Raw genomic sequence first — 12,140 nt, 5'->3', positions numbered from 1 at the left:
GATGAATGATGAAAAGCAAAGTGTGTGGAATTGAGCAAGTTGAATATTTAGTGCTATTGCCACCTCCACAAGGCAGTTATGAGGAATGTACTTGATTAGATCATATATTACGCACAATAGTCTTGAGCCCAAATAGCTCATTATTTGATGTAATGCTTTGAATAAGTCTGATAGGAGCCACTGGCATTTCAGTATCATTTCTTGAAAGTGACTTCTATCAGTAATGAGATCAGTTAGGTTCACAGAAGTCACCTTAACCTCTAATGTGAAGCTTTGGACTACCATTGATTAAGATAACGTTATCAAATGACTCACCATCATAAAGTTCTTGACCTTTGATAAGAGTAAGATGCAATAGTAGTGGATAAGAGTGGGACATGATAACAGTGATAAGACGTACTATTGTTATGCTTTGTAACCATTTTGAACCTCTCAAGACACCACTTGCTGCCTTCTTGGCTTGCAGTTTCTGTATTTCTTATGGAAGATTTTATTACAGTTACAGTTTGATTTTTGTTAGTATTGTGTATTTCTCATTTTGTAGAAGGCTATAATTTTTTTACTCGCAGGTGATTTTGTGTTCTTTCAAACATATGAATTAACATGTGGTGAATGAAGATTAACTTTCATAACAACTACTGCTTCTCCCCTCCATGCAGACCCATGTGCCAGCCAGAACAGTGTGCCACAGATTGTTGGTGCCCTCACCCCATTGGAGGTGGAAGAGGGCTCAGCCGCCAGGTTCTCCATCACTGTGCACGGCTTCCCTCAGCCTGCTGTGTCCTGGTTCTGTGATGGCCGGAAACTTGACCCCACCCCAAGAATGAAGGTATGTCACCCCATACAAGCTTGGTTAGAAGGAAGTGTTGAGCCATTATCATTATCAGTTTGTATTTTGAGTGTGTTTTTCCCTTTTGTGACATGATTGTGCTTGACTGAGAATAAAAGTGTCATTCCATACAAACTTATATAGAGGGAAGTGTTGAGCCATTTCATCCATTTTCTTTAACTTACGTATTATGTGCATTCCCCTTTGTTTTATGATGGGCTTTGCTGAGATGATTTTGTGGAGACAAACTATTATTAATTTTTTTATTATTATTATTATTTTTTTTTATGTAAGAGGGACTCTGGCCAAAGGCAACTAAAAGGAAGTAAAAAAAAAGAAGGCCCAATGAGATGCCAGTCTTCATATCATAGAGAACAGCCAAATGGATTATTCAAAGTTAGAAGATTATAAGTATCTTGAAACTTCTCAGCAATGAAATGTACTGTAGTTCAACAATATTGTAGAGTGACCCACAACCTTTCACTGAACTATTGTGTTCACCATGTCAGATTGAGGCAGATAGTGACGCGGGCATCAGTGAGCCAGTGAAGCACACACTGGGTATCCTCCACGCACTCTCTACCGACTCAGGCGTCATCTCCATGGTGGCCTCCAACTGTCTGGGATCTGACACCACTGCTACCACACTCAAGGTCAGTCTGCTGCACAGTAGTTTCCTCCCTCTCTTCAGTCATACTATATTTTTCCATAAAACACAAGTTATCTCTTTCAGTATGAATATATTTAGCCTTCAGTAACTATATATTTTCTATTTATTTTTTTCATTTCAGCATATACTAACATTTTAAAATATTCTAGGTGAACCCCTACACTCCCACAAAGCCAAATGAGAAGGAGGCCACCAATGGTACCTCCTCCTCCACCATCCTCACATCAGATTCCCCTGCACCAAGAATCAGACCTCTGTTGAAGGAGGCAAGTGTATGGAGTGTTTTATGCTTTACTCTTTTATTTTCTTTTGTTTTTATCAACTGTAACTTAGTGAGTGAAACTGGATACTTATATATATATATATATATATATATATATATATATATATATATATATATATATATATATATATATATATATATATATATATATATATATATAATTTTTTTTTTTTTTTTTTTTCTGTTGTATTTTAGCATCTCCTGAAAACCACTTGCCATGACCTTCATCAAACCCATAGTGCAATGACATGACTAACCTGGTAATGATATGAACAGGTTTCCCAGGGAAGCACAACCTCACCAAGCACAGACTCTGCTTATGGCAGTGTCAGCTTGAGAGACTCCACCAGTGCCTGCAGCAGCTCCCTTTCCAACTTCAGTGAGCTTGAGGATGACCACAGCACCTCCAAGGACCATCCCTCGAGGGTCAGTTCCCAATCAGCTTGTGTTGCATTTAGAAGCAATAGTATAGGACATCTTTCTCCAGATGTGGGAGTTTGTAAACGGAAATTTTTGATGTTTGTTTCCTTATGCCATCCACATTATTTGCAAATTGGCAAACTATGAACTGGCATTGTATCTTCTGTCTTTATAATGTAATTTTGAAATGTTAAGCTTCCAAAATCATCTTGTGTGCTTTTTGAAATAATTGATTAATTTCTTCCTTTCCAGATTAAACCAGTGAAGTCCCTGAAATTCAAAGATCAAGAAGAGGTTCAGGGAAATACAAATGGTGAAGTGATTGAAGAAGATGGAGTCGAGGAGGATGAAGAGGAGGAAGAAACAGGGGTTGAGATTCTGGAGGGGCCACGAGACATCACTGTTGTGAAGGGCCAATCGGCCACATTTACTGCCACCTTCACCGGCAACCCCAAACCTGTCGTGTCCTGGCTGAAGAAGGTGAGCGTTGAGATATATTGCCTTGAGTCAGGGCAGCAAACAGCAAGGGTCCATTTCATATGGATAGCATATAAAGACTGCTTGTAAGTCTTTAAAAAATATATCGCAAGTAGAAACTAATCAATGAAATGTACTATATGTTGTTGATGCTACTGTACTATTCACATTTTCACTTAGCTGATGATACATTTAAAAACATAGAAATGTTATCAAAGCTTTTTATAGAATTCATAGGAGGTTTATTTACTTTACCCTAAAACTCTTTGAGGATTTGCCAGTCATGAAAAAGTTGATTCCTTTGTGTGCCACAGGAACAAGTGATCACAGACGGAGGGAGGTACAAGGTGAAGAACGAGGATGGCCGCACCAGCCTCACCATCCACGACGTGGTGCAGCAGGACTGTGACAAGTACACCATTGTGGTGCGGAACTCGCTTTGTGCCCACGCTGCCTTCGCCTCCCTGGCCGTGGGAAGTGAGTGACAACATCTGTTTTTTCCATCTCTGCTACCTGTACCTCAGAAACCATAGCAAATTAATAAAAGAGGAGGAAGATTAGGTTTTATTACCTGTATCTGAGAAATCATAGCAAATTAATCAGTGGGAGAAGATTAGTTTTGTCACCTGTGCCTGAGAAACCATAGCAAATTAATCAAAGGGGAGGAGCATTAGTTTTAAAAATTTACTTATCTCCAATATCAGATCCAGCAACAAAGTGCATGTGTGGTAATTGTGTGGTAGGTAGCTGAGAGTGGTTGTATGAACTCTGCAGTATTGAAAATAAGATTTGATTAAGTATTTTCATATTATTAACTCTGAGCCAAAGACTGTTACATACAGATGCTAAATATTCATCTAAAGATACATAATTGATAACATAGGGCAAAAAAAAAAAAAAATGGCCCACTGCTGGATGAACAATCTCTTGCTAAATAGAGTGAATGACAGCAAACAATTAGGTGTTACACAGATCTGAACACACACTATTTACTGCTGCAGGTGCCCCAGAACCTCCCGCTGATGAGCCAAACTTCTGTGAGGTGACGGCTGACTCAGTGACGCTCTCCTGGTATGGCCCGACCTATGACGGCGGCTCAGTGGTGACTGGCTACACTGTGGAGGCACGGAAGGTTGGCAAGGAGGACTGGTACACCCTCATCAGTGGGTGAGTCACAGTATCAGTGGTCTGTGAAATATTATAGGTTTTCATTTCTGGACCATCCCTTTAAAATGTCAACTCCACTCATCTCCTCGCACACTACACAGCTGTCATCTGTCTTCTGCTCTGTAACAGATACATTGGTTGTCCCTCTTTTACAAGCATGATTTCAATGCATTTATAGAATCCAAAATAAAGCCAGTGGAACATTGAGATTCTTGAAGAGATCTAACACAAAATATGAGCAATACTGATGTAGAATTATTGTCAACAGTACACTCAGAAAGCAAGGCTCCACTGACACTGTCCTAATTCTTCTCAATTTCTCAAAGCAACCAGCCAATATCCATGATGTGCATGGAAGAATTTATGCATTACCATTGAGATTATAATACAAATAAGGAATGTAGTGTATGCCAACATTATGAATTCTGTAAAGTTTTATCTCCTGACCTCTATGTACATTGATGTTTTTTTTTTTTTTTGCAGGTGTCACTCCACTTCCTACATTGCACGTGGTCTGGAGAAGAATTGCCAATTTCAGTTCAGAGTACGTGCCCAGAATATGCACGGCATGTCAGAGCCATCACGGCCATCCTGCCCTATCACCATCCAGGAGCCTTCTGTCGCCATCACCCGCACAGAGGAGCCACAGGATGAAGGTGAGTATTATAAGACCTTAAGTGTCACACAAACAGCAGAATTGGCAGGTCCTTAAATTTACAATATGAGCTTCCGAGGTTCATAATATGTTATGGTAAAAATACTGAAATATTATTGTAATGTATTACACATTACCTTTGCAGAAGAGTATGAGCCAGCGTCTGCTCCACTGAGTAAAAAGATTCAGCCTGGTGACATGTTTGACAAGCACTACGACCTGCACGAGGAGGTGGCCAAGGGGCGCTTTGGCATTGTGTACAGAGTCACTGAGAAGAGCTGTGGCAAGAAGCGAGCTGCCAAGATTGTCAAGTGTATTAGAAGTGTAGACAAGGAAAAGGCAAGTTGAATGGAAACTGAGAGCTTATTGTTGCTGTAAGAATGAATTGGCATTGAATGAAACCATAATATTTACCATTTGCTTATCTCTGTTGAAGTACTTACAAATAGAAATAGGATACTATATTGTAATGTTTTATATTTCTGTCAAAATTTTCTTAATCATTAAAAGAATAATTCAAGTATAACTTATCTACTAAATGAAAACTAAGCATGGATATTAACCCTTCCTAAAACTTGAAACAAATGCAGTATTTATTGTCTTCTGTTTATACTAATTGGTTTATACTAATAGTCATTCTTATTGACAATGAACTGATGACATATTTCCTCTCCAGGTTCTTGAAGAAATTGACATCATGAATTCCCTGCGTCACCCTAAGCTCCTGCAGCTTGAAGCAGCCTTTGAGCGGCCTAGAGAGTTCATCATGGTCATGGAATAGTAAGCTGGATTCATCTCGGTTATATGTTCAAGTTTGATTCTTGTCATTTATGTGTTTAAGTATATAGAAGCAAGACTGGAGAATAAGATTATGGACAGACTGAGGGAGACTTGTCGGTCGATATTTTCCAGTAAAGGTCAGAAGATAATCTGTCAATTCATTTTCACTACTCATGAGTTGCATTCCCTTTTTGTGTGTATATAAAAGTACTATAAGAAAGGCTCCCAGCCCTGCATTCGCATCCCTTAGCAAGTCATGACAAATAAGAAAAGTTACTCTGAGGGAAGGTGAATACCAACAAAAGGATCACCCAAGGTACCTGCTCTTTCAGCATCACTGGTGGCGAGCTGTTTGAGCGAGTGGTGGCCGACGACTTTGACCTCACAGAGAGAGACTGCATCCTGTTTGTGCGGCAGATCTGTGAGGGAGTCAACTACATGCACAAGAATCTTATTGTGCATCTTGACTTGAAGGTCAGTGAAGAGTTTTACCATTACACAGGAAGCCAATTTTGTGTTTTTAGTTTGGTATTGATCTACATAATGAAAATTTGTTTTCTGTCTTGATATCCTTATTATATTTAAATGTCTGTCATGTACGAGCAGCAGTGACTCCATTTGTGTCATTTCAGGGGATGAAACTCTGCTCAGTCAATGTTATTTATAATGAATAGTGATTACAGTTAAATACATGCCAATGTACTTTTCACTATACTGTTTTGGATTAGGACTCTCATTCTCAGAGATCAACAGTACCAATACTTATTTCAGTGTTTTCAGAATTAAAGATAGATGCACTTGTAAAATTTGCAAATAACTGGAATAAACATAATAGGTCAATAAAAAATAATTATTAAACATACTAGGAGTGGTGAACATAAATATAAAATTAGTTCTTTATCATAAGCCTTCCTTTTCTCTCACAGCCGGAGAACATCCTTTGTGTGACCAGAACCTCGCACCAGATCAAGCTCATTGACTTTGGCTTGGCACGCCGCTTCAACCCCGATGACCCGTGCCGTGTCCTGTTTGGCACCCCGGAGTTTATCGCCCCCGAGGTGATTAACTATGAGCCCATCGGGTTTGCCTCTGACATGTGGTCTGTGGGCGTGATCTGCTATGTCTTGTGAGTACATGATTTTGTCTGTGTGTTTCCTTAGTTTATTTAAAGATGTATGATTTTAACTTCAAACCAGCTATGTTGATCATGTTATTGCTTCATGGAATAATTGTGACAGACTGAGAGTGAACTTTCTTATTACTAATGATGCCATCTCTCCCTATCAAGGCTGTCGGGTCTCTCCCCCTTTGCTGGAGACAGCGATGCTGAGACTTTTGCCAACATCACACGTGCCGAGTTTGATTTTGATGATGATGCCTTTGTTGCCATATCAGACGATGCCAAAGATTTCATTACGTCTCTCCTCATCAGCAGGAAAGAGTGAGTGTTCTGCACAATGTTGATTATAATCTGGTTTGCTAAGATCGACACAAAGGACTATTTTCCTGATTGTTTAAATGTTGGTGAATTGAGGGCATTGGTAAACTAGATTTTGCTTACCTTCTATCATAACATTGCAGGTGTTTAGGTGACTGACTTCTCTGTCTGATTTTGTGTTGTGAAAAGATGTGCAAGTGAAGGGAGGATCTGGCCACACTAAATTGTGCAGGGTCTTAAAACTTGACATGGGAATTGAATAGATATAGCCAACAGTTTTCTGGCATCCACAGCTACTTGACTAATGCTATTTAGCCATCTTCAACTGGTTATTCATATGTACCTGCATTCTGTTAGTCATGGATGTCTGCATGAGGTACAGGCCATTAGAAAAATAAAGAGAACATATATCATGTCCAGACAACTTTGACCCTCATTGTTCACCTTGGTCACCAGGAAGCGACTGACAGCCGAGCAGTGCTTCAACCATCCCTGGCTGGCCCAGACTGAGGCTGACATGAACAAGGTTGTTCTCTCCACTGACAAGCTCAAGAAGTTCATCATTAGGCGGAAATGGCAGGTGGGTGCTGCATGTGCATGGGCGGTGTTCTGTGTAGTTTTAGTTTTTGGTTCATGATGTTTTTTATTTACTTTTTGTTTGAAGTAAATATTATTAGCTTTCACCTCTTGTTAAAACTAACCCATCCTTAGAGTTAGTAATGAAAAGTTTTGTTAAGTTTGTATAAGTTGTTTTTATCCACGAGTACAGTTTGTTTTTTGTTTTAGTTTTCTCACATCAACTTTTTCCACTACAGCAGTAAGTGTGTGAGTAGTAATTCCTAACAGCATGGTTTGGTTTTTCCTTTCCCTAGAAAACTGGAAATGTCATCCGTGCCGTGGGACGCATGGCCTTCCTCTCCAACCGCCGCTGCTCCCAGCCCTCCTCCCCCACCCGGCTCTTTACCCTCCCAGAGAACCAGACCCAGACCCCACCCCCTAACCCTGCTTCTTCCTCCAACCCGGCCACCCACACCAAGAGCAAGGGTTGTGCCCCTGTCACTCGCCCCTCACACAGTATAGTCAGCGAGCGGAGTGATTCTGGTATCAGTGAATGTTCCTTTAATGTTGAAGAAAACAATCAGAATCCTCAAGCCAACCAGTTCGGTGTCACTAACAGCCGTGCTGTTACAGGATGCAATGTTCTCAAAAGTGGTAAGACGCCTTCATTAGACTGGCAGTCATCTGTGGACTCTGCAGTTTGCGATGATGACTACATCAGTAAGAGCAGCTACAGCTCCTCGCCCAGAAAGATCTCACGCGAGGGACTCATCCACGCCAAGACAGCAGCTGCAGACACTCTCCTCAATGCCCACTCAAGAATATGAGGAAATCTTGTACAGAGATCTAATTTTGTTCAGAACTTTGACGTTAAATTTTATAGATAATTATGTACATATTTTTGTGGATTTTTGCGTCTTAATTTAAATGGCCTTTAATCTTTAGAGAGGTGCAAAGAAGCAACAGAAATAGTGTTTCCCAGAACCAAACTGTACAGGCCACTGGGACAGTGCAGCTAGCTCACCTCAGCAGTGAGGCACAAGTTGTAGCTGTCCCACAAGGCCTCTACCTTACCTGAGCATGCCAGCCAAGCAGCCCCTCCCCACCTGGCTTGTGCATCTCCCCTCTACTACAGCCACCAGCAGCGGCAGGGCAGAGTAGGGGTAGAGATACCCTGAGGGAGGAATGTCCCCAGGCGCCCCTGTGCCACCTCTGAACTGTCTCGTGGAGGGACAGGTCTGGCCCTTGTGCTGGTGCCACCCAGAGGACCAGACAGTGCCAAGGACTCAGCCACCTGGATGTTGAAGAACACTGTGGAAAAGTTAATCTACAGAAAATGTAATGGTGTGGAAATCCCCCAAAGTTACCAGTGATGACAAGTGATGCCTGAGTCTGTTATATCTTTTTGTTGACTTAATGTGTCATGTGAGTTGGTTTCATCTTGCTCTAAAGCCTTGTTTACTCTGCTGTTCATTGTATCGTGTGTTCTCGGTAATGCCAAATTTTTAGACTTTATTGCAGTGCCAAGCAAATTTTAAATGGTTTGCCTTATATCATTCCACATTCACATTTCACTTACTTTGATTGCATTTTATGAGCTGAAATATCATCTGTTGTTTTGTTCATAATTAATATATTATTAATCTTGCATAAACTGTTTTGTTCGCTTTACTTTCTTACGTCCATTCACAAATACGTATGTTATCAAAAGTGATACCGAGCACTGCACTGCTCTGCCACAAACGAGCAGAGGACCTGGTGTAGCCTTGGAGGTCCACACCCAAGGATCTTACCAAGAAGGAACCTGATCCTCGGCTCCTCACCTGAAGCCTGAATAAAGGTTGATCAGTAGTCATTTGAAAGCCAAACAGTCTAACCAGGACTTGGATCATGATAAGTCATTGCCAAATCTCCACTGCAATGGGGCAGAAAGACTGAGGTTGTTGCTTTAAATAGAGCTAAGTAAACCAGCAGATCACAGCTGCCTTTGTGCCCCAGAGCAGGTATTGCTACTAGAGATAGAGGGCTGGATGATGATGACGACTCACTTGTGTAGCTCCATATTGTGATATTGTAGATAATCACCCAAATATATGCATGATATTGCTGTTAAGAAATTAAAAAAAGATTTATCTGGACTGTGACTTTTCTTTACCATTATGGGGGACTTGTAGTATGCATGTGTTCATATTGTTCTCTTCCCTCCATGGTATTCTGTGCAGTAATGTTTACAGTAGAGTGGTGATGGTGATGTTCAAAGTAATGAAGGAGAAATTTGAGTAATAGTATTTGTGGTATTTATTAGTAGAGTAAAAAAGTTGGTGGTACAATTTAATATACATGGTTGTATGAAGGTATTGCCATGTGAAATCAGTGTTGTTCAGCTCTCCTGTAAAATATGCACAGAGGCATTCATGATGGACATTCCAGAGAAAGAAGTGGTGTACATTCTAAACCAAACTTCTTGTCCTATCCACTCCTATGCTGATGATACCACCCTGCACTTTTCCACGTCTTTTCATAGACGTCCAACCCTTCAGGAGGTAAACATATCACGCAGGGAAGCCACAGAACACCTGACTTCTGATCTTTCTAAAATTTCTGATTGGGGCAGAGCAAACTTGGTATTGTTCAATGCCTCAAAAACTCAATTCCTCCATCTATCAACTCGACACAATCTTCCAGACAACTATCCCCTCTTCTTCAATGACACTCAACTGTCCCCCTCTTCTACACTGAACATCCTCGGTCTGTCCTTTACTTATAATCTGAACTGGAAACTTCACATCTCATCTCTAGCTAAAACAGCTTCTATGAAGTTAGGTGTTCTGAGACGTCTCCGCCAGTTTTTCTCACCCCCCCAGCTGCTAACTCTGTACAAGGGCCTTATCCGTCCATGTATGGAGTATGCTTCACATGTCTGGGGGAGTTCCACTCATACTGCTCTTCTAGACAGGGTGGAATCTAAAGCTTTTCGTCTCATCAACTCCTCTCCTCTAACTGATTGTCTTCAGCCCCTCTCTCACCGCCGCAATGTTGCATATCTAGCTGTCTTCTACCGCTATTTTCATGCCAACTGCTCTTCTGATCTTGCTAACTGCATGCCTCCCCTCCTTCCGCGGCCTCGCTGCACAAGACTTTCTTCTTTCTCTCACCCCTATTCTGTCCACCTCTCTAACGCAAGAGTTAACCAGTATTCTCAATCATTCATCCCTTTCTCTGGTAAACTCTGGAACTCCCTGCCTTCTTCTGTATTTCCACCTTCCTATGACTTGAATTCCTTCAAGAGGGAGGTTTCAAGACACTTATCCACCAATTTTTGACCACTGCTTTGACCCTTTTATGGGACTGGCATTTCAGTGGGCATTTTTTTTTTTTATTAGATTTTTGTTGCCCTTGGCCAGTATCCTTCCTACATAAAAAAAAAAAAAGGTATGACCATATTCTGAAATTTCATATATTTTTAGTGTGAATTCGTGCATATCGCAGTGAAAGGGTTAAATTGGATTGTAGACTAATAATGCCAAGATTGCAGTGTGTTTCGGGGAGAGTTTCTGGCGAATGAAAAGTTGAAGAACCATTGAAGAAGGTGTTTATAGTAGCTTTGATATTACATGTACTAAGTTACTGCGGTTTGATCAGATTAACAACTCGTAAGCACTTAGAAACAACAATTAAGGGTCATATTCTCGATCGTTGCGCCTTGCAATAGAGACTATCAGACACCTGCAACAATTTTGGACCTGCCTTCTGTCACCTTTAGGAACTTGTATCTATGTATAGTAAACCTTTTCTCTCCTTTGCCAGAGTCCTTCTTACATAAGATATAGTAAAATAAAATAATGAAGCGAAAATACAGTTTAACAAAATGAAGGTTGAAACGTCAGTAGGCTATCTTACATAAACAAATAAATAAAATAAACCAATGAACCAATGAGAATACTGTAACTAAATAATGGTTGAAAGGTCAGAAGGATGACCTTATTCGTTTAAAATCAACAACTGCATCCTTAATATTGTGAGAAAACACGCCTTAACCATGTAAAAAGATTGTTCTTATGACCATATTCTAAAACGCTTCCGTGTTCACCTCGACTACACTTTCTCGACTGAGATGAGGTGACACAGGTTTTCAAGGGTGTTTTCACGGTTCTAGTAACAGATTAACAAGATTTCTACATCATCAACAGGAGAAACACTTCTGAGAACCCGACTAATAATTTCTGTGGCCTTTGAAAATAGTCGTGGTGAGAGGGCAAAGCGTTTCAAAATACGGGCCTTCGAAACTTTGAAACAAGACAGGAGGCGAGAGCTGCCACTACGCACGCCACTCACGCACACGCTGCCAGCCGGCCACCACTTTGAAGCTGGCAGAGAAGGAGAGCGGACGCGCTGTGGTCTACGCTCAGGCTTGGTAAGATTGCTTTTATCAGTGTATGTGAGGTAATGTTGAGGTAAATAGTTCACTAAGATGTATGTTAAGTTCATTGTGATGCTAGGTCTAGGTATATTGAGTAGAATTATAAGGAAAGGTGTGGAATCGTTGACTGACTATTTGTAAGTACCCAATGACCGCCTCGCACTACTGTCTTTAGCATATGTTGGTGTTACGTAAGAAGGCAAGGTAGTGAGTGCATCAGGAATACACTACTGATAGATTAATATCAGTTCAAGTGTACAAGTCATGCATTTTTTAAACTGACTGGTAGCTCGCAAGCCCAGCAAACGACCGAACCACATTTCATGTATCCTCGTTAAGTGTAGTAGTTATATAATATATACAGTAAAGCGAATTCATACGTTATTACAGATACTGAGTAGAGTTAGTATATTATTGGCCACAAAGTGCATTGTAATATTTAG

At 40.7% G+C, this 12,140-nt stretch overlaps 1 protein-coding gene across 4 annotated transcripts in view; it reads left to right on the top strand.

The window, feature by feature from the left end:
* LOC135112742 (myosin light chain kinase, smooth muscle-like) overlaps positions 1 to 9,415 on the top strand; it is a 93,136-nt gene extending 83,721 nt beyond the window's left edge. For 3 of the 4 annotated variants that reach the window (XM_064027517.1, XM_064027515.1, XM_064027516.1), the window contains 15 exons: positions 660 to 829; positions 1,339 to 1,482; positions 1,649 to 1,765; positions 2,059 to 2,208; positions 2,455 to 2,682; positions 2,994 to 3,156; positions 3,681 to 3,846; positions 4,330 to 4,502; positions 4,647 to 4,840; positions 5,178 to 5,281; positions 5,614 to 5,755; positions 6,208 to 6,407; positions 6,570 to 6,722; positions 7,176 to 7,299; positions 7,592 to 9,415. In XM_064027517.1, coding sequence (XP_063883587.1) covers positions 660 to 829; positions 1,339 to 1,482; positions 1,649 to 1,765; positions 2,059 to 2,208; positions 2,455 to 2,682; positions 2,994 to 3,156; positions 3,681 to 3,846; positions 4,330 to 4,502; positions 4,647 to 4,840; positions 5,178 to 5,281; positions 5,614 to 5,755; positions 6,208 to 6,407; positions 6,570 to 6,722; positions 7,176 to 7,299; positions 7,592 to 8,104 — 2,741 coding nt within the window. In that variant the 3' untranslated portion in view covers positions 8,105 to 9,415. The remainder of the gene's footprint in view (positions 1 to 659; positions 830 to 1,338; positions 1,483 to 1,648; positions 1,766 to 2,058; positions 2,209 to 2,454; positions 2,683 to 2,993; positions 3,157 to 3,680; positions 3,847 to 4,329; positions 4,503 to 4,646; positions 4,841 to 5,177; positions 5,282 to 5,613; positions 5,756 to 6,207; positions 6,408 to 6,569; positions 6,723 to 7,175; positions 7,300 to 7,591) is intronic. The other variant, XM_064027518.1, reaches the window with a different exon arrangement.
* Positions 9,416 to 12,140: the final 2,725 nt, after the last annotated feature.

Source organism: Scylla paramamosain, chromosome 24 (genome assembly GCF_035594125.1).
Source record: "Scylla paramamosain isolate STU-SP2022 chromosome 24, ASM3559412v1, whole genome shotgun sequence".
Classification (NCBI taxonomy): Eukaryota; Metazoa; Arthropoda; class Malacostraca; order Decapoda; family Portunidae; genus Scylla; species Scylla paramamosain.
This window is presented reverse-complemented; position numbering and strand designations above follow the sequence as displayed.